This window comes from Euwallacea fornicatus, chromosome 12 (genome assembly GCF_040115645.1).
Source record: "Euwallacea fornicatus isolate EFF26 chromosome 12, ASM4011564v1, whole genome shotgun sequence".
Classification (NCBI taxonomy): domain Eukaryota; kingdom Metazoa; phylum Arthropoda; class Insecta; order Coleoptera; family Curculionidae; genus Euwallacea; species Euwallacea fornicatus.
This window is the reverse complement of record NC_089552.1, coordinates 1,176,744-1,203,829: the sequence shown is the minus strand read 5'-3', so window position 1 is coordinate 1,203,829 and position 27,086 is coordinate 1,176,744. Positions and strand designations below refer to the sequence as shown.

General features: G+C 35.9%; 5 protein-coding genes across 14 annotated transcripts; 2 read left to right on the top strand and 3 right to left on the bottom strand.

Annotated features, from left to right (window-relative positions):
- Positions 1 to 8: 8 nt before the first annotated feature.
- Positions 9 to 3,081, bottom strand: LOC136342385 (hyaluronidase B-like). 4 transcript variants are annotated; one of them, XM_066288128.1, is made up of 7 exons: positions 2,848 to 3,081; positions 2,272 to 2,508; positions 2,120 to 2,214; positions 772 to 922; positions 560 to 715; positions 303 to 507; positions 9 to 251 (listed from the first exon to the last, which is right to left on the bottom strand). In XM_066288128.1, the coding sequence occupies exons 1-7, from the start codon at positions 2,961 to 2,963 to the stop codon at positions 96 to 98; spliced, it is 1,116 nt and encodes a 371-aa protein (XP_066144225.1). In that variant the 5' UTR covers positions 2,964 to 3,081; the 3' UTR covers positions 9 to 95. The 4 variants fall into 4 exon arrangements, with proteins under 4 accessions (XP_066144225.1, XP_066144226.1, XP_066144228.1 ...); XM_066288129.1 differs by having other exon boundaries at positions 2,272 to 2,490; XM_066288131.1 differs by having other exon boundaries at positions 2,272 to 2,349.
- LOC136342389 (histone-lysine N-methyltransferase Set8-like) lies at positions 1,494 to 20,268 on the top strand. 3 transcript variants are annotated; one of them, XM_066288136.1, is made up of 7 exons: positions 1,494 to 1,672; positions 18,019 to 18,208; positions 18,267 to 18,385; positions 18,441 to 18,550; positions 18,604 to 18,794; positions 18,845 to 18,992; positions 19,041 to 20,268. In XM_066288136.1, exons 2-7 carry the CDS (start codon positions 18,096 to 18,098, stop codon positions 19,104 to 19,106), a joined length of 747 nt encoding a protein of 248 aa, XP_066144233.1. In that variant the 5' UTR covers positions 1,494 to 1,672; positions 18,019 to 18,095; the 3' UTR covers positions 19,107 to 20,268. The 3 variants fall into 3 exon arrangements, with proteins under 3 accessions (XP_066144233.1, XP_066144230.1, XP_066144232.1); XM_066288133.1 differs by lacking the exon at positions 1,494 to 1,672 and adding an exon at positions 17,328 to 17,646; XM_066288135.1 differs by lacking the exon at positions 1,494 to 1,672 and adding an exon at positions 17,328 to 17,646 and having other exon boundaries at positions 18,008 to 18,208.
- On the bottom strand, positions 3,148 to 7,656 carry LOC136342394 (dynein light chain 1, cytoplasmic). 3 transcript variants are annotated; one of them, XM_066288145.1, is made up of 5 exons: positions 7,507 to 7,644; positions 7,217 to 7,290; positions 6,142 to 6,277; positions 4,832 to 4,963; positions 3,148 to 4,631 (listed from the first exon to the last, which is right to left on the bottom strand). In XM_066288145.1, exons 2-5 carry the CDS (start codon positions 7,270 to 7,272, stop codon positions 4,602 to 4,604), a joined length of 354 nt encoding a protein of 117 aa, XP_066144242.1. In that variant the 5' UTR covers positions 7,273 to 7,290; positions 7,507 to 7,644; the 3' UTR covers positions 3,148 to 4,601. The 3 variants fall into 3 exon arrangements, with proteins under 3 accessions (XP_066144242.1, XP_066144244.1, XP_066144243.1); XM_066288147.1 differs by lacking the exon at positions 7,217 to 7,290 and having other exon boundaries at positions 7,507 to 7,656; XM_066288146.1 differs by lacking the exons at positions 7,217 to 7,290; positions 7,507 to 7,644 and adding an exon at positions 6,720 to 6,890.
- Positions 8,342 to 17,051, bottom strand: LIMK1 (LIM domain kinase 1). The gene is made up of 18 exons (XM_066288120.1): positions 16,970 to 17,051; positions 15,777 to 15,903; positions 15,428 to 15,673; positions 15,188 to 15,358; positions 14,664 to 14,759; positions 14,464 to 14,596; positions 14,119 to 14,360; positions 13,918 to 14,070; positions 13,724 to 13,865; positions 13,576 to 13,662; positions 13,423 to 13,522; positions 12,965 to 13,088; positions 12,787 to 12,902; positions 12,585 to 12,730; positions 12,374 to 12,528; positions 12,175 to 12,320; positions 11,153 to 11,924; positions 8,342 to 11,017 (listed from the first exon to the last, which is right to left on the bottom strand). Exons 1-18 carry the CDS (start codon positions 16,989 to 16,991, stop codon positions 10,543 to 10,545), a joined length of 3,453 nt encoding a protein of 1,150 aa, XP_066144217.1. The 5' UTR covers positions 16,992 to 17,051; the 3' UTR covers positions 8,342 to 10,542.
- Positions 20,269 to 20,674: 406 nt separating the features above from the next.
- nSyb (neuronal Synaptobrevin) lies at positions 20,675 to 26,582 on the top strand. 3 transcript variants are annotated; one of them, XM_066288142.1, is made up of 6 exons: positions 20,675 to 20,865; positions 22,514 to 22,728; positions 22,987 to 23,066; positions 23,127 to 23,178; positions 23,271 to 23,315; positions 26,107 to 26,238. In XM_066288142.1, exons 1-5 carry the CDS (start codon positions 20,690 to 20,692, stop codon positions 23,282 to 23,284), a joined length of 537 nt encoding a protein of 178 aa, XP_066144239.1. In that variant the 5' UTR covers positions 20,675 to 20,689; the 3' UTR covers positions 23,285 to 23,315; positions 26,107 to 26,238. The 3 variants fall into 3 exon arrangements, with proteins under 3 accessions (XP_066144239.1, XP_066144238.1, XP_066144237.1); XM_066288141.1 differs by lacking the exon at positions 26,107 to 26,238 and adding an exon at positions 24,666 to 25,706; XM_066288140.1 differs by lacking the exon at positions 23,271 to 23,315 and having other exon boundaries at positions 26,107 to 26,582.
- The last annotated feature ends 504 nt before the right edge of the window (positions 26,583 to 27,086 follow it).

Here is a 27,086-nt window from a genome sequence, read left to right as displayed (position 1 = left end):
AAAGCAGCTAAATGAGAACCTGAATTTCTAACGTTATGAAAGTTGACATAGGTAAAGACATGTTAAGAAGAAAAGCATAAAGCCACCTCGTTCCACTAGGCCAAATTCAACGTAGGTCCAAATGTATTCTCGATATATTGATACAGTTTCAAACAGTTGGATCTCGAATTTACGTCCGCACTGGCACCCCAAAGAATAACTCCGTCTATCTTATGTGAAGCAAGTACTACTAGAGGCAGAAATAGGTCCTTCTAAAACCGCACTTCAAGCAATAAACTGTTAAAGGAAAACAGGCTTCTTACCTTTGAAAGGTACTTCCCAGTGTCTTGAAACTTGTACCAAAAGTATGCAAAAATCTTTTTATCAGGATCGTTCAAATTTCTCTTAATCCTCAAAGCCTCCTCCAGAGAAGCTTCAATATATTGAGCCCTTTCAGCAGGTGTTTGAGCCTCCTGCAGGTAGACAGAAGGATAGAGGGATTTTGATTGCTGAAAGAGCCAGTTTAATCTGAAACACGGCATGTGGTCACGTAAATTTTAGTATATTAGCAATTTCTCACCTGTCGTTTTCTTCTAAAACTTGTTTGGAACATTGACTCTGATCGTTCGCTTTAAAACAGTAAGGATAATGATAATAACCCCAAGTGGCATTTGGTCTCAGAGCTCTAGAGAGCTTTAAGGTTTCGTTGATAAATTTACCAGCTGCCTCCTCAAACCTTAAAGATTGAAGGAACTTTAAAAATGTTATTTTTAATCAGATGCTTTATAAAACCTTCTGGCGGCCTCTTTTTTTATCCAATTCTCAGGCCAAAAAGGGTGTTTTTGCCTTTCAATCGTCTCGGATAAGTTCTTATATGAGGCCAAAAGGCCCCAATTCTGTCTATAGATTGGTCTCCAACTTTCGAAGTCGATTATGGCCAGACCTGAATGAACAAAAATGAAAAAAAAAAAAAAAACACGCAAATATTATGTGCGTAATGAAATTACCCTTATATGTATGCTTATCATGAACACACTTTCCAAATAAAGATGTTCATAGATGCGCACTGCTTTAGCTCCATTATTATGAAAAGAGAGATAAAAACCAAAACATTACGTAAATTATTTTTCATTTTCCGTAATGCCGAACAATCAAAAATAATTTTGTAGATTTGTTTGCATTCTGAAGCTATTCCTGTGCACCTTCCCCCAGCTTTTCTCCCATTCAATAAAGTCTGCATCTCTTTCAGTTTAAAAAATCCCAATTCTGGATAATCCTTATTAAATATTATCTGTAATGTTGGACACTCTGTATATCATGTCGTGTCACGTATCGTTATCGTTTTTAAACCGATGAGCTATGCGTTTACAAAAGAAGTTTTTTGTATGTTTCAAAGTCATCGGTATCGATCTTATTGTACGACCTACGAGTTGTACCTTTGCAAAAGGCAAGCTATGTAGTTTTTTACATGTTTTCGTACCGATATCGTTCCTTGGATGATTCAGTCGAGTGGTAACGCGGCAGCGAACAAGATGTTCGCAATCTGGAACTATTAATTGGGATAATCTTATGTTTTAGCGTTTCAAAGACTAGTGAACGTGTGGCTCGTGTAACTGACATTTAGTGAGTGAAAGTGGGTGTCGTGTAACTGTCGTGTAGTGATTTGTTTCGAAGAAACATGATAAATCGCCACGTAAGTCATTTAACTAGTGAAAGAGGATACTGATGATGAAATTTTGTTCTTTTCATATTGTAGGTTTCATTCTTATGTTTTTTTCTATTTTAATTTCAATGGTTGAAAACATGGTCGAGTAACTATGACAATGTATAAGCACGAACAAAAACTAAATTTCGAACACATGCTCATAAGACAAAAATCCCCTAGAAAGGCTCCTTACAACCCTGCTCTTGAAATTCAAACGTGCAATGCGTTTACCACAGACAATACAACAAAAGCGTGTATCCGTACAAGTTTTTCGCAACAAAACCTAAGTCACCTTTACAGATAAGCAGTAAAGGTGCCATCAAAATTTCAATTAAATATTTCGTATTTAAAATAGTAAAAAAAGCAAACATTTCTAAAATTAAAGTAATATTTCTTAAACGCGGTAAAAATGTTTTCCTTACTGCTAATAAATACCTGAAAAAGTGCGATCTGGCATGAGCTGATCCACAATCTGTGCGTAGACGTTGAGGTGATTTGTTACATTGCCTTCTTGCGGCACCCCCCCATTCCTGCAAAACCATCCAGATATGGGCACATTTTTAAGCAACGCAATACATTATGCTTACCTCAGAAACACCTCGTTTTCGTGCTTCAAAATCGCAGGAAAGTTGCCAGGATCGTACAAAATGTTGATTACGTGGCCCCTAAAATTATCGTTTTCGTTGTGACGAATGGCAAATTTGTCCAATAACGTGGTGAAATTTAACTTGAACGGGTTGCATTGAAACGAAGGAACGTTCCAGTATACTTTTAAGGGCGTCTTTGAAACCAACTCATAGTTGTGTCTGTTGAAAAGAGACACCCTATAAAATTGAAATCCTATAAAAGTAAGTTTCTTGTATTACCTCACAGGAACGCGAAAAAGGACCAAGAAAGAAAGCAGCAGTATTTTAACCATATTCACACCCAATAAGGCGTGCAGGTACTTTATATGCAACAAGCACATGCATACATATTTAAGTTAATCATGTATCAGTTTTCCTTCGCCTTCCTCATATTATTGCGAGTTTTAATGGCTTTTTAGATTTCAGCCTTAGTTTATTATATGGGCCATAAGGCAATGGCTGATAACACATGCACCAAGGTTATAGTAGTTACCAACTTTCCAAAGCTTGATATTCGGCCCTAATACAGGTACTTACAGTTTATTTTGAAATCTATACAGTAGAACGCACATTACACATTTATGAAAAAAGCCCATCTTGTCCGCTACAACAGTTTTAGTCTTACTATGAACAAACAAAATGTATTTATTCATAATAAGTTTGATAAAGTTTGTTTCCTGCCTTGAAAAAGCACCTTCCTGTGTGGGTTACAAATTATTCGTTGGTGGCATTATCTAGACTTAACTCCGCAAGGGACAAGATATTATTAAGTTACTCCGAGTTTAGTAATTTCGTTTTATCGTGACTAGTAAACGGGTAAATAATTCAAATGTCCAATATCCATTAACTGGTATTATATTTCAATACAATAAAGAATGACAAATATTTGAACACTGAAAAAACAGTAGTTTTGGCAAGAAACAAAGCCAATGAGCCGTACGATACTTAAGAGGAAATAACGCAAGATCCATGTAAGAACAGATATAAACAAATGCGCGAAGGCAACTTTTTCTTTAAAAATAAGTTAAATTATCCGGTTATAACAAGTTTTACAGGAACATCTAGTACATGGCAAAATCATAGTTAAGTGTTAAATTTTAGATTCAGTAAAAGTATACAAAAGTTAAGTCAACCAACGGACGAAGACACTGATGACGTCTATATCTATGGAATTTCCAATGAAGCATCAACATAACGCAAAGACTCTTTAAGAGAACTTATTGCATTATATTGGACGCTTATATACATTGAAGTGGTATGCATATCAGATCACTTTTCCATGCCAAGCAACGTTAACTTCGCTTGACCAAAACATAGTTTACTTGCACACCTTTTTTTGCAAGTTGTAAATATGTATAATAAATAATCGACCCATAGTTATACAAGGTGTGTCATAAAATTCTCTAAGTGTGAATCGTAAATTCGATCGCCGTTTAAGAAACAACTTAACGGCTGTTGCAAGTAAAATATGAAACACCCAGTATATAAATAGAAGGCTTACTTGCTACAGGAATTAACAACAGAGATTCGCTTAACGATTCATGGGAAGGAATTGGAGAGGTGGTTTTAGTTAAATTTGTGTGTAAGTTAGAACACTAGGCTTTTAAGGGCTGTAGGCAAAAGCACATGAAACCATCAACTCTATAAGCTTCTTTTACTAAATCAACAACTGATAAAATTGCGAAGACACTCATCTCGGCCTTCCACAACAACTGCGAAGATATTTTTTCAATTTTGGCATTTTAGGCAATTTTTCTTTCAAAAACTAACACGATTGACGAGCTTAAAGCCTGATAGGTAGCAACCGTCTTCAGTTAAGAAGAATTAACGTAGATTGCTTTGTGCGTTGAGACATCATCCTATCACAATTCGCAAAACATTTGCTTCATGAATGCTTCAAACACACATCCGTACCAAATCACAAAAGAAAAACTATGTTTTTGGACCGCCTCAGACCGGCCCAAACCCTCCAAAATGAAGACCAATGAAAAATATGTCAACAAAATAAATTTATTCAAAAAAATACTATAGCAAAATAAACGTTAAGTTTCCTAACATTATTTTTAAACTTTTAAGCTAACCCCTTTTAGAAACGTCCTGTATCATTCGCGGATTTGTCCAGGAACTCACGGTGAGCACTGATTTTAACAATCTGATTAACTACTCAGATCAAATTATTAAGTTAAAATATAAGTAAACACTTACACGGGATGCAGGGTCAAAATTAAAGAGAATACTGTTGAGGGAAAGGGAGTAGAGATGGGAATGAGATTTAGCTCTGCGTCATGCATTTATCCGCTCTTAAACAGGAGTATTGCCACCTGAAATATAAAGACTTTGCTTAGATTTAAAGCTCATAATTGTCCCTAAAGGTACAAAACGAAACAAATATCTCCCGAAATAACTAATTTTGCATTACTACTAATCTCGGATTGAGTACAACAAAATGACGGATTTTGTCCCGCCTTATGCTATTTTACACTGTTCGATTCGGCTCAAGACTCAAACGTTGCCAACTTACCTGCCCCAAATAGAAGTAAATGAAGTGGCGAGTTTCATGCGTCACGTAGGAACCGAAGTTTCGGCCTACGATACAATGCCAGGTGGGGTTGTATTTTTTGTCAAATTCCTTCTTAATGTATGCTGCGATGTCCTGAAAAAAAAAACAGAAAAGCGTTTAAGCAAATTTTAATCGATATGCACCAACAAAGCCTTCAAATTAAGGCAAGAAAAAGCAATGGCCCTCATATTGTCAATTAAGCAAAACATTTTGGTGCATAATATACTATTTACTTGTGCTATATCACATCATTACAATAAGCCGTTCAACTGACTAACATTTATTCCAAACATTTAATTGCTTGTATTTATGTTATAAAATAAACCAATCAAGTGGGAATACCAGTAGGATCCATAGTAAAATATTAAATGGGCGTATCCAAGTAAATAGAATTAAGGATATTGAAAATTAGCATCCGAATTCAGTCATGAACTTCTTGAGAATAATATAATCTCCATGTGTCTTTCATAGTCTGAAAGGTCGTCTTATGGTCTTGGAGGGTTAATCATAAAAAGTTGATTAAGGTCAATAAGATATTTCCTGCAAAGCAATACAAAAAAGGTCTTCAAAACCGTTAAAAAACATGGCTTCCATTTGCTAGAATGTGATGGATTTGTATTAATTCCTTATTCCTGTATGAAACTAAGGGGCTTTATGTTTGTTAAGATGGAATCATTTTTATCTCGACTTTAGAAAAAGTCTAGCCTGTCGGTAAAATCTGTATTTCACGCATTTTTCAACATATTTTTTAAATCGAAACAAACTTTATATTAAGAGATTCATCCTGAGGCTCAAAAATCAGGACTTTGAATGAAAAAATTACAAAATCGTCATAAAAATTTATGTCAATCTTGCCTTAATGAATTTCTTATAAATAACTGTGACACAGGAGCAACGCCAAACTTACTTAGATATTTCCTATCATTGCCTAGTTGTACACGTGGTATTAGTAATACAGAAAGGTTGACCTTATAAAAGTCAAATGACAATAGTATAAAATGGCCCATTTAAGAGAGCACACTTCTATCCCTAAAACATGTCAGTTATTCACCAAATATATTTCTTGCTTGAGAAATAGTTATTTTCCCAATAAGGGTGGAAACTGTTTCTTTTCTATGCAACTTCTGTTACACAAACAGTGTGAAGCAGAGTCCAGGTGCTTTATGTTAATTTAAAGTCAACAAACTCTCTGCTTCGTCCCATCACAATACCTATCAGGACTTGGCACAAAACTGCTACTAAAACTAAGAGGACTACTTCTATTTGCTCACCTTTTCAATATTGTACTTCTCAATAGCCTGTGTCGCACAGTCCACAGCATCCTGCTGCATGTCTTCGGACATGTCAGCATTCTTGATCACGGCTTTTCTGTCAGTCATCTTCTTTGCTTTCAGAGACGAATTAAACCTTTAAAGGGACAAAGTGTTGTTATCCCTGAAGCTAAAGGGGGTATGACTATTAATCTGTTTATTAAACTATGGTGCTTGACCTACTAAGGAGCTACAACCTACAGCCAGTGATTTTAAGCTAATATTGGACTTAGGGTAACACTGGCAGAGTCCTAACAATGTATAGTTTTAGGGGTTTGTAAGGGGGTGGTCAATGTTGTCATTTACGGTAAGTGGGTGGTTTTCTTGTAGGCACTGATACGTTTGATGCGAACTACGGCATGAGCTATAATTTCGCCCATTCCTTTACGACAACTGGTACGAGCAATCCCATAAGATTTATGTTTTATCAATATCGCGATCTCTATCGAATCTATAAAGGTGATATTGGGAAAAAACGTACAAACATTGGTTCGGTGCCTGCTAGCTCACGCGGGTGCCTGACTAAGTGGGGTACTTACGTGGAATTCTAGTTTTCCTCGCTGAAACTGAGTGAAAAAACCTTATTGCTGAGTTTTCACCACTGTTAATCTATTTCTTGTTGAAAAAAAAGCGACTTTCAACTATTTTTCGAATGAATTCAGCTGCCTTTTCAATCTCGTATTAAAACCAACTGATAAAAATAACGTTAGATCATTGGCTGGTGCTAGAGGCGTCTGGCAGAGGCATCTGGCAAAACCCCTGCTATTGGCCCACACCTTCGTACCAGTGCCGGCTCGTTCGTTCGGCATTAGTTATTAAAATAATTATTTCAAAGTTTATTTATTTATTTAATTAGGAATTAATACATTATTCATGACGCACAACTGCATGCATAGTGACGAATACGGCCATCAATCATGCCACATCTACAAGTAACAGGAATATCGCCTATAAACACGTTTCATTTCAATATTTAATAACGAGTTAATGACAAAATGCTCTATAACAAAATAGCGACAATTAAAATGAAATTTACCAATTAACTTTTATTTTAATGTTGTCTGAAAATGTGGCTTTGACAGTGCTGCTCATTCGATGGTCTTTTGTGCTCTAAAAGCGACAAAAATAGTCAAGAAAGTTGCATCTTCAATTGTTAGAACAATTGTTAGTAATTAAAGAAGGTGGTGGCTATTAATCTAAAACTAGTTACTGTTTCACGAGAAGCTTTTAATAATAATAAGCATTATAAAATTCGAATGTATACTTTAGAGTTGATTGATAATAAAAGGGCATGCACTAGGTATTTACACGCACATAAAAACATACCAAAAACTATTATTTCCCACAAATTAACGACCCCAAATTTCAACAATGAGTCTTGACCAAATTCCAGGTGACTGCAAGACCAATATTCCTCGTCAAAAAAAAACTAGAGCAACTGTTAAAACATCATTTAGGAGACAGGTAACAGAATCCCCGTTTTCATGAAAATCGATGGGGCCTATTTGCGCAAGTTTCAGCCCTTTGCCAACCAACGCAAAATTTCAAAATTATTGACGATCGCTTACCGAGGGTTAAAAATAGGCGCTGCTAAGATTAACGTCCCTTAATCACGGCAAGTATTTCGTGTAGTTTGCCAAAGCATTTCTATATTGTAGTTGAAGAAGCTATTAATCACATTTTTGAAGTTTGAAGGCTTTCAATGATGTTAATTGCAGCGGAGAAGTCCCAATTTGCCTTGGGGTTGTTTTTCAGTGTACGTTTCCGAGCGATTGCGGAAGAGGGTTGATGTATGGTTGGTTGCATAAGCAAAAACGCGATAGAAAAGTTTGGTCGTTTCGCAGAATGGACTTATGAATGTGTTTTTCATCCATACACGGGCTATTAAGATTCTAATACTTACCCAAATCTTTAAAACAGTTGCCCTGTATGCAGTACAGACCTTCTCTGGGTGCGAGGTTGGCGGTTGATTTTCTTGGTGGTAGAGAGGCAGTGATTCAAAATTGTGCCCAGGCCACCAGGCTTGCGAATGCTGACCCTGCTCGTATGTATATACTAAAAAAATTTAATTATTATTTCAACTCTAGATGCAGATATGTAGACGAACCTACAAGGCCACGGGAACCCCTATCACACTCAGTGTAACAGTCAAAGCCTGTACTATTTTAAAACATAATTTTTATTTACAAAATGTATTTCATAACGATGGTATAATATATTTGCATATATAAAATACAAAAAGTGAAACAAACTTTACTACGATTACACTAAATAACTAATACTAGAAAGTGAGAGCTTTTGTGAAAAATTATTAGGAATGTTGGATATAAATATTCCCTAAAAGATATTACTATTTCACCGACTACTAAAGGTAAGAAAACCAATTAGGAAAACAACTTTTTTAAGCCCTAAAAGCATTACGTATGGACAAAAATTTTTCTAACAAAGGCCGCAAGTGTCTCGATAGAATACTCTACCAAAATCTTGTAAAACATCATTTATCAAAAACTATAACAGACTACGACATAAATGCATCATTAGTACGTTATAGAGAATTAGTAATACTCAAGAGAGCTTTATTTAATCAGTAGGGTGCAGAATTATCCTCGGCCTCAGGCCTCTTATTTCGTGTAATGCACAAGTCAAACAAATTTATCATCATAAAACCATCCACATAGCGTAATGATATGACTAATAAGCTCAATGCAAAAAAATTGTTTTGGAATTAAGTGTTATTGGCAATTATGGGCGCCAGTTTTTCGCTATAATTTTATTTACCAACGATATTTTTTGAACGAACGTAATGTAGTTTAATTGAACTAAGCATAAGACAATAGAGAATTTAATCCTACACCCCGAAGATTTACATCTTAAGAATTATTGCGCTATTGTAGCGGGAATACACACAGTATTATAATATGGCAATATTTGAATTAAGTACGTCATTCGTATCATAGCTATTTGGAATAGTCTTAAAATACTAAGAAAAATACTTAGGCTTTATCACAGTAGTAAATTAGTAAATTGTTTAGTTTCAACTAAGCTTAAGTCTAATAACAAATGGAGAATTGCAAAATAGGTTTGGCCCTGCTATAACTGCGTATCAAAGCGCCGATTGCTTCGAAAAATCTTACTTTTGGATGCTTCAAAAACGCACTATAAAGCGGGAATTTGAGCCTAAGTTCACAGTATTCTCAAATATATTATAAAGCATGAACTTCATAAGTGGATATAATCATTACTTAACATTGCATTGCAACATCAAATTATACTAACAAGCACCTTTCAATTATTGGTTATATTCAATACGAGGGCTACGAGATTCAGGATATGCACCATATATAAGATGCCCTGTTAGCAGAGGTTATCATCTATATGTATTTCAAAAATTAAAAATATAACCCAGATAACACTTTAATAGTAAGGGGTAATCATTTAAAAACCACTAGCGTTGAAATACCAGAGGCATGTCGTGGATAAATTGATATGTTCTGTTGGTAGTCATACGATGTTTGATGTTAAATACACAAAAATTGCAAATTTTGAAGACCAGTCGCTCGAAAATTGCTTCAGATGCAGAGGTTGCTCTTTAAAATTCCTATAATATCATTCCTTTCCAGTACAACTGGCAACATAGCAATGGCGAAACATTTTTTCAAGTATTTTTCTTTTTTTCTTCGTTTCTGAGATATAGCTGATGACCTCCGTTAATTGAATACCCGGTACATTAAATTGTACCACAAAAATGTCCATAGATTCATATTTTCTTTGAAAAAAAAAATTACTTCTAACAGTATAAAATAAGGCAGAAAAAAATGCCAGAAGTTGAAAGACACGTGTGACCACACTAGAAAAAAATTCATTAATTATTTAAATTTAACGCAGGTATTAAAAGTAAATAAATGACGTCATTATAAAATGTTGTTTGGATTGGGGCTTGCGCACATATTCAATTTATGTAGATAATAGCTGTCGCCGTCTGGCAAACGTTATTTCATTTTTGTTCTTGTCACTAATACTATCAGTTACATCGGAAGGTTTTAAGCTACTTTTCGTATATGCATAGGCCAACACTGTCACAGATTTCGTATACGTATGGGTCAGTTGTTTGTTTTATCTTCTATGATAACTTAAAAGGTTATCCACATTTACCGAGAAATATAGACGGCCTATACTACTTAGAATTTAACTTTTTTTCCGGTTTTAAAAGACCAATTGTTTTTGGTAGAATAAATTAACAAATTGCCACCAAATTACGCACATTTATCTTGCCTTGGCAAATCTAAGTCCCTGCGGTAGTAGATTTAGGTTAACATCTATTACAGTTCTTCCAATATCAAAATACATAAAGCGTTACGGATTTTAGAGAGCCGTGAATTCCGATTCCAAACCGCCCCTAACCACCCCCTTCAAATTCACCTTAGGACTTCCCACCACCCTTAATGAACTCCTTCCATAAGTTCCTCTATTACCGAAACTTAACCCTCCGCTCTTCCTATTGAAACTATCAACGATGTTGCGCACTATATTGCTACCGGGACCCTTAAACCCGCTCGTACAAGCCCCTGATTGACTGGAGATTTCCTGCTCTTTCAGGGGCTCTGCGTTAGGCCTGAAAGTCTTGCGTTCGAAAATTGGAGTCCTCCTAAGGACTTTGGCTAAAATCCCCGAAGTCTCATCATCTTTGTTCTGGAGATCTTCGCTGATGTCATGATAAATGAGTCGATCTGAAGGGGCTTTTCGTTGGAGGAGAGGCGTTCGCCTCGGTACGGAACTTTCCTCGCAGTCTTTAGTGTACCTTCTTCTAGGGAGGCTGAATCTTTCAGTGGTATTTCGACTGAGATTAAAAAAAAATGTTAAGAGATTATACTTATTCTTTAATTATTATTATTGTCATTCAAAAACGATATTTTGCTATCTTTCCAAAAAAGGAACAACTGGCATTTCTACTTTACTAATTACACAATCTTACCTTAACGAATAACTACAGGGTTCTTTCATACTCCTTCCTCCAGGCCCAACATGCGCATTGGCCTCAAAAACCAAAGATGAAGAAATCAAGTCGGGCACAGCCACACACTTTCTAACACCACCTCTACCCGAATTAACATATTTCTCAGTAACCGCGGAAGGTGGTGATTTCATGCTTCCCAAAGCAACATTGTTAACTTTTACATTAGAAGAGGGCAAGTTGGTCTGTTTGGCCAGCAATTGATGCTTTTGTCCAGTATCTTCAACGTCTTTTATAAAGCGATTTCTTGTGAAATTTTTGGGCACGGTCCTGAGATCGACATTAAAATTCTTGGCTTTCAAGTTGTTGTCGTTGGTGCAGTTATCGAGGAACTGAGGTTTGTCCATCGATTTGGATTTGGTAGCGGTCGCGAGGTTCTTCACGCAAACTGTCTTTTCAGATTCTCGATTGAACATTTTGTCGTTCTTTAAAAAGTCTAGGTTTTCATAGGTGCGACAAAGAGTTGGAGTTTCTTCTTTGGCGCTAACATCCATCAATTGGTTATATTCGTTAGCAGTATCACAGGTAATGGCACTTAAGCTATTGGCACTGGAAACTTTGATGATAGGCTTTAAGGGTTTGTCAATAGGAAGATGTTCCTTGGATGGCACTTTGATTATGGGTTTCACGATTTCAGGATTTAAAACCTTCTTTTCTGGTTTTAATGTGGTATTGGTGGGTTTACCTTCAGTGATCGGTTCTAAGGCCGGACTTCTGTGGCCTGAAGGAATGCCTGTGAAAAAGCGAATTGTGATTGAAGCGTGAATGTACTAAGATCTGATGAAAGAAAAAAACGGTGAAGTCTAGTGCATAGTACTATGACTACTAGCTAACACTGTAAAAAAACTAAACATAAATAAATTCCTACTTGAAAATTTTTAAGTATTTACATATTCCTCATTTGCGTAACACTATTTTTAAGAAATAAAAACAGAGTTAAAAACAGTATGATGGTCTAAAATACAAACTGACAATATTTTTACCTTCGGGAGTGGTGCTGCCAGAGCTGCTGGGACTCACTCCTCTATAATGATGTATATCAAAAACTAGATCTGGAGGAAGAGGCATGCCTACGGCTAAATGCATCGAAAGAGATTCTAGCCACACTTCCATTACTTCAAATGGAGGTCTAGGACAAACGTATATTTAAATAAAAACTAGTAAATACGCTAAGAAAGCTACCTTTGGTCGGGATTTAAATCAGTGCACAAAAATACAATTTGGTAGAAGGGTTCTGGACAAGACTGGCAGAACTTTTCCTTAAAGACCGACTGGTTTAGGCCAAAATCGTTCGATCGGGGAAGGAAATCCGGGTCAGCTTGCACTCGCCCTATTATCTGCCAAATTATCACAGTATAAAACGAGTTAAATTAGCTTTAACCGCGTATGATACCTCGCATAAAATTATGCCGAAACTGAAAACGTCCACTTTTTCGTCGTATTTGTTGCCTTTCATCATTTCCGGCGCCATCCAATAAGGATTACCCACAACTGTGTAGCGTTTTTTGCGTTCTTGCCTATTCTTAGAACTCGAATTACCTATTTTAGAAATTATGTTCAATTAAAATAAAACCTTGAAAAGGGTGTTAAGGCACCTTTGGGAGATCTTCTGACGCTATTCGTGGCATGGGAAATAATCCTGGCCAAACCGAAATCGGCTACTATCACAGTTTTGTCTTCTCGCACCAAACAGTTGTGAGAATTAAGATCTCTGTAAACAAAAATGCTCTGGATGCTATGACGTGAACCATGAAAGTTATGTACAATGCTTACCTATGGATAATATTCATGGAATGCAAATAGGCCATTCCCGCGGCTATGTCTTTGGCAAATGAAACCCTCTGCTCCCAAGGAAGAGGTTGCGTTGAGTCGTGTAATAATTCTGTTAAAGTACCACCTGAAAAATTGTACCTCGTAAAACCCGTAATAACGATAGCAATTGCTGTATAGTATACCCAGAAAGTCCACCGTTTTTTTTTATTATTTTAAAAAGCAAATCCGTTATCATAATTAATCTTTGAATTCTTTATTTATTTCTAAGCATGTTTCATATAGCACATTCTATACGTAAATCAAACAGTTCTTGAAATAATGAATGTCACTTATTTTTGCAAGAAAGCGGCTTATTCTTAATATGCGAAAAACAAGTCATGTTTACCTCTCATTATTTATTTTATTTGCCCATAGAAGAGAATTCTCAACTTTCTTGCGACACTGCCTGAAAAATTTACCTGAAATATATTCAGTAACCAGATGAAGTTTTTGCTCCTTATACAAAACCCCAATAAACCTAAGCACATTGCTATGATGCAGAGACCGCAACACTGCCACCTGCAACAACTAAAAGTCAGAGACCCAAACCTTTTCAACTCAAACACACCAACCTCCTTTAAAAAATTCTTCTGAGCCTCCTCATCGACCCTGTACAGCTCCTTCAGCACCATAACCTCCGAAGTATCTTTGGTTGTAACCTATATAAAAATACGCAATGTATCTATCAAATTTATCGATTTATCCGACGAAAAAAAGCACCTTGAACACCTGTCCGAAAAAGCCCTGCCCTAAAAGCTCCCCTTTCACTAAATCTGATGCCCTGAAAACCCTTTGAGCGGGTCTTGGCTCCAGGAATGAGTAGGCCCTGGAGAGGTCCAAACAGCGCTTCGAATTTGGAGCTCTAAGGGAAAATTCCTTATCAACAGTTCAAGCTACAGAAACCTCTAACTCACTCATCTAAAAGCCTGCTCATAGACGAGCTTCTCTCCTTGTCCAATGTCTGTTCTCTTTCAGCCAAATGATTTTTCCTGCGCAGCTGTCGCGACCTAGTCCCACTCATATACCCTTCGTCCTTTCTCTTATATAAGCGCTCCTTGTTTTCGCCCCTAAAACTTTATTTAAAAGGCAAGAAGTAGTAAGAATAAGTGGCTTACCGCGCCTTTTTGTTTTCCTTGTGCTCATTTGCGCCACAAATAATATTTTCACTGCTTCTTGTCTTTTCATTGTTAACTGAATCATTTGAACCAAATGATTTTACGTCTAATAGAGGAATGTTATTGTTGGTCGGAATGTTTGTATCACTCTTGGTAGTTGTCAGAGGACTGTTGTTGGGTGATAATGTGGTCAGCTGCGAGATTTTACGTGAAATCGAATCCGGGTCATGCTCTATAGTTAGCTGAAAAAAATTATTATTTTTCTAAGGGTATACAAAACGTTATACATAGCTTCCATATAAGACTTTAGCTGATATCAACCGCTGTTGAACCCATTAAACTCACTTGCAAGACAGTGTCCGAATACCTCAAAAGGTTCTCAACGTTCTCTAGAGGCGTGTCCCTTACAGGCATCCCATTTATTTCCAATATCTTATCGCCGATGTGCAAAGACATAAGGTCATTGTTGACGTCAAGCCTAAAATTGTTTTTATTAAGAGAAGTTTTATTTGAGCTAAAGGTAGGCATAAAAAAACTACACCTACCTACAAAATGGGGCTTTAAAGCAGCAAAAATTGAAAGCTGAAGTTATTAAGGCAAAAGCCACCTGCAGAAGCTTCCCGTGCAGTTTCCATATTAACCTAAAGGAAGTGATTAGTACAGTTAGGTGTGTTTCTGGAGTATTATAATTTAACAACAATGCTAGAACATGGTATAATAAATTAATTGAAACTAAGAAATTGCAACCTAAACTAACATTAAAATAAGGGGAAAATAAGTGACTAATATACAGGGGGTTCTACTATTGTATACTTGAAATGATCATACAGCTCATTACCAATATAAAAAATCTTATTACAATAAGCCCAAAAATAGTCGGGGAAATCTTATGATATGTTTATGTAACACCAAAAATGAGTTGTATAATTATCTCCAAAAATCCTTATCTCATTATTAATCATCACATTAAACCCCAATTAGTCCCAAACACTAATTTACTAAGGAATTAATACATACTGTTAAAAAAAACAATGACAACATATTGATGACAATCTTTCTTTGAACTCACTCAGATATGGTAAAACACTGACTATCCCCTGAAAGCATAACATCCCTAGACACTCGAATGCCCTTCTGACCCCTGGGCACCTCCACAAGCCTTATGGAATGTGGTTTTCTGGCAAATGGAAACTTGACAGTTTTTTGAAGAGGCTGCATTTGTCTCTTGTAACACTTGCCACTGTCAAAATTAATTCCCACACTCATATGCTTAGAAAAATACAAGAAAATTTCCTTAGTATTTTCTTACCAATAGAGCTTTGATCTCTCCACCAACGCATATGAGTCACCATCTCCGATGAAAGCACTACATGAGCAGCAGCAAAAACATTCAGGATGAAATTTGTGTTCACCTGCAACCATGACAGGTCCAGTAATGACCTGGCTGCATTGCTGGCAAGCTTCTCCATAGCGAGTCCAATAGTCGTCCTTACAAAACAAGAGACCATCTTTTTCAAAGTACCAGTTTGAGAGAGCTGCATCACATGCTGAACATCTAAGAGTAGATAATTGCTTGTTGGCTTTTGTGGTTTGGTTTTATTGAACAGAGTAGAACTATTATGAAACATAAATGAGAATTCTTGAATTTTTGAATTCACCTGAAACAATCCATATGCCATTCTTGCCCAAGTGCTGAGATGAATTCTTCATCATCTAGAAGGTTGAGACAGCCTGAACATATGTTGGCTTCTATGGAAGTTGAATTAGGAACATTCTTACTAAGTTCTGTAAGGAAAATTATCCTAGTAAAAAGGGGGTATTTACCAAGAGTTATCAAATCATAATTTCATCAAATCCATATTTTTTATTAACTAACACCATTTATGAAAGATTTTTTGATATTGATAATTTGATGAATACCTTGTATTTACAAAGGTATAACTCATATGTACATTAATGACGGCGATAATTTAGTAGTCGTCCTACAACTTTTACATTTAAAGTTCCTCACATATGTAACAATAAACTCATTAGAACATAATTAATAAATATAAAGAAACATCCTACATTTGTATTTAAGATATTTTACGACTCTAACTTAAAATTCTAACTTTCCTGGTGCATGGGGAAAAGGTGAGGTAAATGGGGTACCTTGGGGCTTGTAACATCTGCCAATGAGGGCCACCGCATTATTATCAGAATATGAGATTATCGGAACCATCCGGCAACACTGGCAACAAGACATAAACAAATTCAAAAACAGTATTGCCAGTTTTTTGTTTTTTTCTATTATCATTATTGAAATATTTAACTTAATGTTAAAAATTAATTTGTCTACTTACAAACATTTCAAATAATTAAAAACACGAGAATAATTTACCTCTTTGTTGAGAACTTTGAAATGTACGTATGTTTCTAGAGATTACTGCAATAAAAGTTATATTAAATAAGTGATGTCAAGAGAACTTAAGAAATATTATACATTCTGGCATCGCTGGATGAACGAAAGTAAGGTTTGATAAAAACAAAAGAGGAAAAAGAAATTGCTTAAAAACCAGAAAAATACATGAATTTTTTTTGGTAGTGCCTCTGAATTTCATTTTATTATCTTGGGTTTCAGTGCTTTTTGACAACAGTTTAAGCATTAGGATAGTAATATCTTACGAAATACTCCAAATAAATAACATGTTTCCTATGGCACTGACATTTCCTGTTCGACCCACGCAAAACAAATACAATAGTACGTTTTCGTCAATTAAAACTCTCCTCATTTATCAATTACTTCAACGAATATTAATAATAATGAGTGGAAATATGAGAATAATGTTAAAGCAATGGGCGGTTCACGTACCATTTTCTACATCTTCCTGCATTTTTTATATTTAATTCGGATAAACAAGAACACATCGATCACAACAATGAACTGATTGACTTATGACGTCATGATTTTCCTTCGTGACCTTTGACATTTATTTGACAATTCCCTTCCTTTGAAAACGAATGATAAATAAATTGCTCTTAATCGGCTTTTTCTGCCTTAATTTTGATTAATTCTCGACTAATTCGTACATTTCCTGGCAACATTCGTAAAATTTGTCGTTCTCCAATTGAACAAAGTGATTATTGGAAAACTAAAACTTCCCGCTTTAAATCACATGTCACCCAGCCAATCAAAAGGGCCGTCATTCTTTACGTCGGTAAACTGACAATGACTGTTGATCAAATTGAAATGCAGAGCGGTGGCGTGCTGTCCATTGCATTTCCTTTAGTAAAAACAAAAGATTGAAAATAGAAGGAAGTTAAATGGGGTTTCTAGTAATTTAATGTCTAGGCGATGTGAGAAACTTGTAAAAAGCTGAAAGTTTAATTAACAACCGTGATGATCGGAAAAGTTTAAGCCCAATGATACAAGGAAGTCTACTTGTGTAGAGACCCATTTCCAGTCGATTTATGAATTAATGTATTATCCCTAGATAATTAGTACTGTTTGTTTATACACTCTCTACACTACCATAAAGATGGTTCGTGGTAAGTTTGTTGCTGTAAAGTTCCCTTTTCAGACAAAACAGGTAACCATATAATTTCCTTGCTTTATTAGGTAGATAGTAATAGTACCAAAAATGGCATTTTTTAAAAATATTTAGTATCTTTCAGCTTCCATATCGCTGCCTTTTTCCAAAACGAATGAATCAAGAGAACTCATTTCACTGCTGTTGCTTATTACTTCTGCTCTAGTTGTTTGACTCAAGTTTACTCCTTTATAAAATGAAGTAGATTGTACTAAACTATCTTGATTTTACCAGCTCGATACTTCCTATACATTTTTTGGTTCCTCCATTCCTCAAAATTAATTGATGCTGAAGCAACATTATTGCTATAGTTCAAGAAGATTTTCCTTAGCTACAGCCACTGCTCCTACAACCCCATTTCGCATCCAAACCAAAAGACAGAAATTGCCACAAAATACAAATGGTGCAATGAATTCTCCACCTACACCCCATAGAATTGAACTTAGGAGCGACAGTAATGAGGATAACAACTGCAAGAGGTCATTAAATTGTCAACCTCCAGCCCCTAAGGCTAGAAAAAAGTAGGTTTTTACTTAACCATATGTTGATCGATTTATTGATAATTGCATATCATTAAAGATTACTCAGCAATCACATAGGAAACAGTATTACTCAAAATACAAGTTTGAAATCTAAAGATTTGCCAAAAGTCAACAATAATGATAATACTAAAGTCAATGGGCAACATAAATTAACAGGTATGACAGTGCCATTTCTTAAAGTGGGCATAAGTTCACATTAAGACTTCTGTAGAGTATTTTCCGGTCAGGCGCTCAATTAGAAAGACAAAGACAACTGTGCTAGAAGAGCAGCAGCTGGCCTTAGAAGAAATGGTTAGGAATAAAATTGAAGAAGGTTTAGAGGTGCCTAAAGTTATTTTTTATCAAGATTTTCTGTTTAAAAAACAGAATTTCAGGTGAGATTATTTAAAGATAAGGGTCGAGGGGTAGTCGCAGCCAAAAACTTCCAAAAGGGGGATTTTGTTGTGGAGTACAGTGGAGAGCTGGTGGATATTCTTGAGGCTAAAAGCAGGGAAGAGCTATATGCTCAAAATGAGAATGCTGGCTGTTATATGTACTATTTTAAACATAATGACACACAATATTGGTCAGTGGATTTTTTGCCTTTAAGCATTAGTCAACTTTTGAGATTTCCAGCATTGACGCCACCGAAGAGACCGGACGTTTTGGACGATTAGTGAATCACTCACGAAGCAACCCTAATCTTGTCACTAAAACCTTGATAGTGGATAAGATCCCCAGGTTGGTTTTGCTGGCCAAAGAGAATATCAAACCAGGCGAAGAGGTAAGTTTTGATTACGTCTTTGAGAGGGTTTATTAATGATCGTTGAAGGTTTTGTACGACTACGGTGACCGATCTAAAGAGTCTTTGCAGTATCATCCGTGGTTGGCTTATTAAATTACTAGTTTATATGACTATTTGAGGGTTTGTAGCAGATAGTGTAGTCAAGTTATGTTTTAATGACAAAGTTTTATCAAAAAGTTTGTATAAAGTTCTTTCTGAGAAAGATGTGAGGAGTGTGAATTAGTTTAGGGGGATTTAGTTCAAAAACTAACCGTCTTTTATGCATTTCTGAAAATTTTGAAAATTTCCCTATGATTGGACTTCTGTATAATACAATATAACACAAATTGTGCTTGTTTCGTTATTACAATTTTATATGTGTTTTTTACTGTTACTTAATTTTTGATGTATTGCAACACACATCCAGTACAATAGTTGCAATGTTAATGGGTTGGTGTGGTTTTAACTGATATGAAGGTGCTTATTAATCAATAAATAGACATAAATCAGTTCCGAGATGTAGTCGTTACAGCGATAAAATGACAATATTGAACTATTTTACATCCACTATTCAAGGCAGCAAAATTTTTCAGAATACGCAGTCCGTTTAACCGGTTTTCTTGATACTCCTAGTATTAGCTGCCGTTACTGGAAAGGTTTTCCTCTTTAATAAATAATTCTGCACACGATATTGACAATGTCTGAAATAAACGACATGATCGTTGGCTTATACAGAGTGTCCTGTTGAAAATAACTCGTTTCCATGATTATCACACGGTAATTTAATAAAAATGGCTGCTTTTTTACAGACCTTGCCACTTTAAAATCGTTCGATGGGACACGCTGTATAACCGATCTAAGAATTCAGGTTTGATAATCATACAAAAGTTTAACTATAGTTTTAGTTCTATGGGTTCTTGAAAATTTATTCTTGAACTTCATTCAAGAATCATGCATTTGACCCAGAAGAGATTGTATCTATGATGAACACACTTTTAAATTGTTAGTATATAAAACTCGAATTTACTATTAATCTCCTTAGTATTAGTACACCTCGTCCAATGGTTATAGTATTACGTAGATTGTAGGAAAAACTCAAATATCTGTTACCGACTTAATGGTGCAGTTTCTGGGTTTCGGGTAATGAAATCACCATTATAGCCTATAATAAAATGGGGTAAATAAAGACCGAGTATGTTTTGTTCGCATACTCGGTTAGTATTACCAGGTTTTTGTATTTTTTTTTGAGTCAATAAATTGAGAGGTATTATAGAAACGGTGTTGTTAATGATTCCTTCCTTTTCACTTATTTTATCAATTTCTTTCCTATTTTCTCTTTAGTTAAGAAAATATCATTGGTGACAACCTTTTTGAAAAGTTTCACCATTATATTGCGTGGTAAGCCCTGATAAGCGTAAGAATGGGTTTTTAGCAGTGTGTGACTGTCATTTTAATTGAAACCATAAACTACAAGAATTGCGTTATGCCCGTTACATTCGCACTTGTGATTCTCATTAGTCTTTGAGGAATTTTTAGCCTCGATGGTCGATTGATATATTATAGCAAACCAAACAATCGATTTTTGTAAGACACGTACAGTTTTCTGTAACGGCGAGAGGCCCTTCATTTAAGTCCTGTACTGCCTTCAAGCTCCCGCCCCCTAGGAGTTTATTAATGAAAGAAAACTGACCTACCATATGCTGCCGATAGGTCGGTGCTGCGCCCGCGCGAAGCGCCAGCATGACGTCACGCGCGTCAATATCGGAAAACCTAGTTTGGGCCGCTGTTTTCCCGAAACCGAAGTGCCCGATTTCCGCGAGTTTTTCCTATATTATAAACGCGCTACTAACAATCCCCTGCAGGACTGCACCATGTAAGTACACCTCACATTTGCTCTGAATTGTTTACTTTGCTTTAGCCCTTTGAAATTTTTTTCTAATTTAAAGTTGCGCTAGGAAAATTAGGGCGGCGATGGTTGGTTTGGGTCGCTGGAAAACTTGCTGCCCTATTGCTTCTTAGAATAATTTTTCATGCCAACCTTCTCAATGAAAAATGCAGTTGCAATTGTATTAAAATAAGAATAAATAATTAGAAAATGGAGCTAATTGATAACAAAATTCACGCAATATTGATTATATTCCGATCGAGAAACTCGATTTTGTTTTGCCGTGGGTGGACAAATAAAGGCAGTAAATTAGTCCGCCCATTCCAGAGTGATTTGAATATCGTTTGTATAACTATTTCTCTTCGTAGCCGTAAAAGATCATCCGAGGTATTTGCACCAAGTTCGTATTGAGAGCAATGCCGAATAGGACATGTGGGTGCTTACTGAAATGAACAAAAAATGTACGAATTCTAGTTGTTATTATTCTTTAAATATTGTTTTTTTTTCATTAGAAATTGATTTTAAAGTTGAAGTGATGATTTCACATCAGAAAAATACGTGGTTGCACAAGCGCATTATTGCTTGACCAAAGTTCACCCTCCAATCTAATCTTTCTAACTATCGAGGTGTCCCTCTGATTTCTATTTTTGTGGCCATGTTTCCAAAGGTTTTCCATGATTAACCACTTATTTGCGTCTTTTCTCTATTTTTAACTGATGTAACGAAAAGGGGTATTTAAAAGTCTATTATAATAACATGGAACTTCTAGAAGTTTACTAATTGCTGCAGCCCTACTTTTCATAAAATTGCAATTATATCGTAGAATAACAAACTTCGTCTAATATCCAAGATTAAAAGTGATAAAGTAGAAATACATTTGAGCTTTCAAAAGTGGCTGGAATGATATAGCTGCCTTAAGAAAAGAAAATCCAAATTATAAATACCAACACACCGATGCTATTCCATGAAATTTAAATTGATTCGGTTTTTATTGTTCATTTTTTATAAGTGTTGGCCCTTTCTCTTTTTACGTCGTTGACCTCGCGTGTTGTTTCTCTAATTTTCATAAATAAAGAAATAGTTTTCTCAATTAAGATCGGTAATTAAGAGGGTTTCTTGATAAAATGGCGAAGGTTGCCCTGGCGGAAACCGATCTTCATTGAATAAAAATATTGTCACGGTTGGTGTTATTAACTTCACTGCAAATTAAAATTTTTCTGTATACTCAATCTTTATAATTGCAGCCATGATTACGGTTACCTCAACCACTAGACTGACAGAGACATAATAAATAAATTACATAACTTTAATACCTTTTTTTCAGCATTTTACTAGAATCTTAGCTTTGTGGTAATGTTGAGGCGCTTTCAGATATGAACTCAAATCATAAGTCTGTAACTTGTATGCAGAGTCACCCGGTATATTTTTTCCAATACGGTTAGACCGTATTCTAATGTAAATTAATGCACTAAAGTGCTCTCCCATCGTGCCTTTTAATTGAAAACTGCTCTTAGTTCTAACTCTGATTTAACTGTTGATAGAGGTGTTTTCCGCCGTATGCTTCCTATGCTTCATTGCAACTTATTTTGTTTATAACGAACATTTTCATCATTCACTCATATCATCAACTGAAAAGGTCTGCGGGCGACACTTTGGGAACAGGTGGTCCGGGGGCGGGCGGAGACAGCGACGGCATTGTGGGCGGCCCCAGGACGCCCCAGCAGATCGCCGCCCAGAAACGGCTCCAACAGACACAGGCGCAGGTGGACGAAGTCGTTGACATTATGAAAACCAATGTCGAAAAAGTATTGGAGAGGGATCAGAAATTATCGGAGCTAGACGATAGAGCTGGTAAGCTCTCCGGAGATGAGTGTGAAGTAAAAGGTGTATCAAAAATTTCTTGATAAAAATTAATGAATTGTATGTCGTAATTTAATTTATTAATTACAAGCAAAATGAGTGAAAGTAAAAATTTGAGCAAAGATTTAAGACCGAACTCAGCTGCCTCGTGCATGCAGTAAAACTCTTGAACGGGAATGCTTTGACACATCTGTTACTTGTGCCAAACCAAGTCCTTTCAACCACAGTTTAAATTAATTTTCTCAATAGATGCCTTACAGCAAGGGGCTTCACAGTTCGAACAGCAGGCGGGGAAACTAAAAAGGAAATTCTGGTTACAAAATTTAAAGGTAAGGCGTAGACGTAGAGATTGACCAAGGAAAACTGATTGAAACGTAGCATCTTTGCAGATGATGATCATAATGGGCGTGATTGGCTTGGTAATTTTAATCATCATCATCAGTAAGTATTTTTAAAACAAGATCACTAAAAATTTGGCAAAAATGTGGAAGTTCGTTATAGACGTCTACTAAACTTCGATTTTTTCTCTATAGTGAACTTCATGTAACTGTCATTCACGCGTCCGGGTGCAATATTTGGTAATTGAACTATCCCTGTATAAGTATCTGTGGTGATATTTGGTGTCCTTTTAGCAAGGAGTGTCAAAAACACACTAGGTTCATTTAAATTTATTCGATGTTTTGACACGCCTTGATGTATTACCGCTTACCTATATGCTGATCTTATCTGTCTTTCTGTGTGTGTTTGTGCGTAGTAGACTTTTTTTTGCGATATTTACGATCACCCTCTTCAATTTTCCATTAGTCACACATAGAGTTTTTTTTATGGATTAGTGGAAATGGCATTTTTCTTAGAGAGTTCCATGTAGGTATTTTTGCATGCTTTTAGACTGATGAATTTACCAATAGAGGATTTAGGGCTCCCCTGTTTTCTTTGAATGCTGCGATAAAATAGTAAGGGGGCTGCCGATAATAAAGATGTTTCGTACTAACAGGTCCGTCAGTTTTCTGAGCCGTTCAGGCAGGAAAGACCGACCTCACATAGTGGTTGCATGATTATGTTTACGCTCTACGCAATTATTAAGATCATTCATGATAAGGATCGACAGTGGCCTAATGACGAAGTAGTACATTCTTCAACGAGTGCCGAAAATTGCATTTTCTGTCATTGAGAAACCAATTTAGCAAACGAAGCGAAGTCGAGTTTAGTAATGTTCTTGAATTACAGAAAATGATTTTCAACGAGTACAAAGTTATACTTTTTCTGTGACCATGCATGACACAGATGATAATTTAATTATTAAACAATTTAATTATTACTGACATGGCCAGCCCGTCTCGCACACGCTGTGCCTCAGAAGTTCCGATTTTATTGCGGCAGTCAAGTATACACGAAACCAACAAAACAGGGTGATATTCAATTCCCTTGCTAAATAGTACACGCCAATCCAGCAGACGGAGATCGGGTATAAAACATTGAGTTTTGTCGTATTTCGTTCTGCTTCGTGTCGTGATTCACCTATTGTCCTTGAATTCGAATTTTTAAGGCTACTTCCAATTATAACCCCCCATCAATGGCAGGCTACGTTCTGGCATCACCATTCATCTCTTCGAGATGAAATTTAACGTCGGATGTTGTCTCTCTCGTGACAAAAACGACGTTTTCGATTATGACAAAATATGACTGACGTTGTCCCAGTTTGCATGGCCATGGAAAACAGTATTATCGTACCTAAGCTCCTCGACCATGCGGCCATTGAAACCCGTGTCTAAAATTGTACATATGTACATCGTACTATCTCCATAAATTTTCTGTATATTTCATTCAGAACTTCCCATTCCAAAGTGCATTTTAGTGGGGCATGAGCATGGTGTTGTGTACCAAATCTCGAAATTAGGAAATTAAAACTTTCGGTTTTTCTTTTGCAGTTTGAATTGGCAAAAAAACGAACTGTCGGCATTATATAAATGTAAACGGGCACATACACACCGTGTGTCATCTCAGAATTACGGATATAAAACAATAGCAATGTAAAATCATAGATCAGAAAGGTGTATTTTGGTCTACAACTCGATTCAATAGGTGCGGGAGTTTTCCATCGTCAGTTTAAGAATCAACATCGAAGGTGAATGTGTAAACCAAAATATCCAAATTACATAGTTTAAATTAAGTCATTGTTAACTAACATTGAACCATTGTAAAAAATATGATAGAAGCAGGCAGTTTTGGATATGTAATAATACCAATTCGTGTGTGTCGTACATTTGAGAGTTGTGCGATATTATCAACCTGATTAATAGCTTTTATCTGTACCCTGTATAATGCTAGTATGCTTGACGGTCTGAAGACTATAGGAATAGAAATTAGAAAGGTATTTTATTAGGATTTTTAATTACTTTCGAGATAACTATTAAAAAATAACTGTGTAACATACACTTTAACAATAATACATACAATACGAGCACCTTTATTAATATTACAAAGTTAACTTTTAGTTGCGAATCCATAGCGATGTTGACTCTCATACGAATAAAAGGAATTCTTGAATGTGCTTTAATAGCGACATGAAAGCCTATAGTAGGTATACGTAAATAAGCTGATATACTCAATTCCTTTCTTCTGACATCCTAACGCAGCTTTCCTTTAATACATCGAAGGGCGGTTGATAGGTCACACTCGTACATCCTTCTCATAGATTCAAAACTTTAGATGTTATAATAGATACATAAAAAGATACTTTTGTTATTAAGTCTTTTTTTAAGAGGGCAATACACGGCTGTAGAAAATGCGCTTTAAGAACTACGTTACATTAAAAAAAAAACGTGAGCTCTTTTGCAGCCATGTAAGCATTTTGTATATTATAGTTATATAAAAATAAAATTTTCTATCCATTAGTTCACGAAGCAAGATATTTGTTCTTATGTGTCTTTAGTCAATAACAATGTATAAATATATCATATACATAAAAACTACGTGTCATTTACTTTGATGTAACTGTGCGGAATGGAAGGCAACTGGACGAAGACCCTTCAAATGCATTCAGGTAAAATTGCCACACTAATAAACTTGACAATATTTTACTACGTTTCAGCATGACATACTTATTAAGGTCGATGGAAGTCACCGCTCCAGCATTCGGTGTGGTGCGTTCCAAAACCCTTTTGATAACACATTTTTATGCTCGCTCTCTTATGACATTTACTGTATTTTCACCATCATCTACTCGCATATACCATACAAAACGGGTAATTGAAACACAGAAAGACAGACAGCTAACACTTGTGAAGACATATTGGATACCCTTTAATCTCATAGGGAAGAGGTGTTTCTCGAACTTTCTCGTAAATTGCAAATGTGCTTCTTTTGCAGTGAAATTTATGCCAGACGAAAAATCTGGAGACCAGCCGCCTCGGGGATATTCCCCGCCTGCACCCGCAGAAACACAGTCAGTTCAAGGAGGTCCTACAACGGACACCAAGGCAGGGAAGTCTTAATTGCCTCAATAATAAATAAAGCGTTTATTTGTTCCGGATAATTTTTCTCTTTCTTGTACCAGTGTGGTAGTACTTGTTAATAAACATAATAAAAGAGAAAATTTAAATGCTACGGGCCTATGCAATTTCAAATGGGTTTGATTTACTTCTGTCTCTTTTGCCTGTTTTGCATACATTGTAAACTTAATAGATAAATTTAGCTGTATCTCTCTAGTGGTGTAAATTTAGGCAAATCCTGGAAGTTACTTTATACTATAGGTATTATATTATAGTTTAAAAGTAAAACGTTTTATGTATAATAAGATATATAAGAATTATTATTTGAAAATATATAAGAATTACGATTCGGAATATTTTTTGCCAGTTTGCGTTACATTTGCTTATTTATTTTTGACTTACTTTAATTATTAAAAACTATTACAATTAATTGTCCTGTATGGAGCCATAGGTTCTGTTCCAGCTAGCAAAAACTATACGCTAACAAAATCACTCACCCCAAACCATTTGGAATGATTATCCATCGGCTATTTAAAAGAGGAAGGTCCGTTCCTGTTTATTTTCGCCGTAACGTGCACTGCACTGCCTGGCCTCACGTCCGCCTATGACCTCTTTCTTTTCAATCGCTGAAAACTATTTTATTCAATTTGAACTTCATCTGAGAATGCTACTCTGTTATCGTGCGATTTCGAAAACTCGAAGGTAAACGAGAGATATCCCCGGTATTGGTAAATGAAATCGAATTTTAAAGCGCAATTTTTACCCGTTTTGAACCGGACGCAATCCCGCACAAACACGCATTACGTTCGAACTTAATTCATCTTTGAGTTCGCACACATTTTTTCAAATTTTATGTAC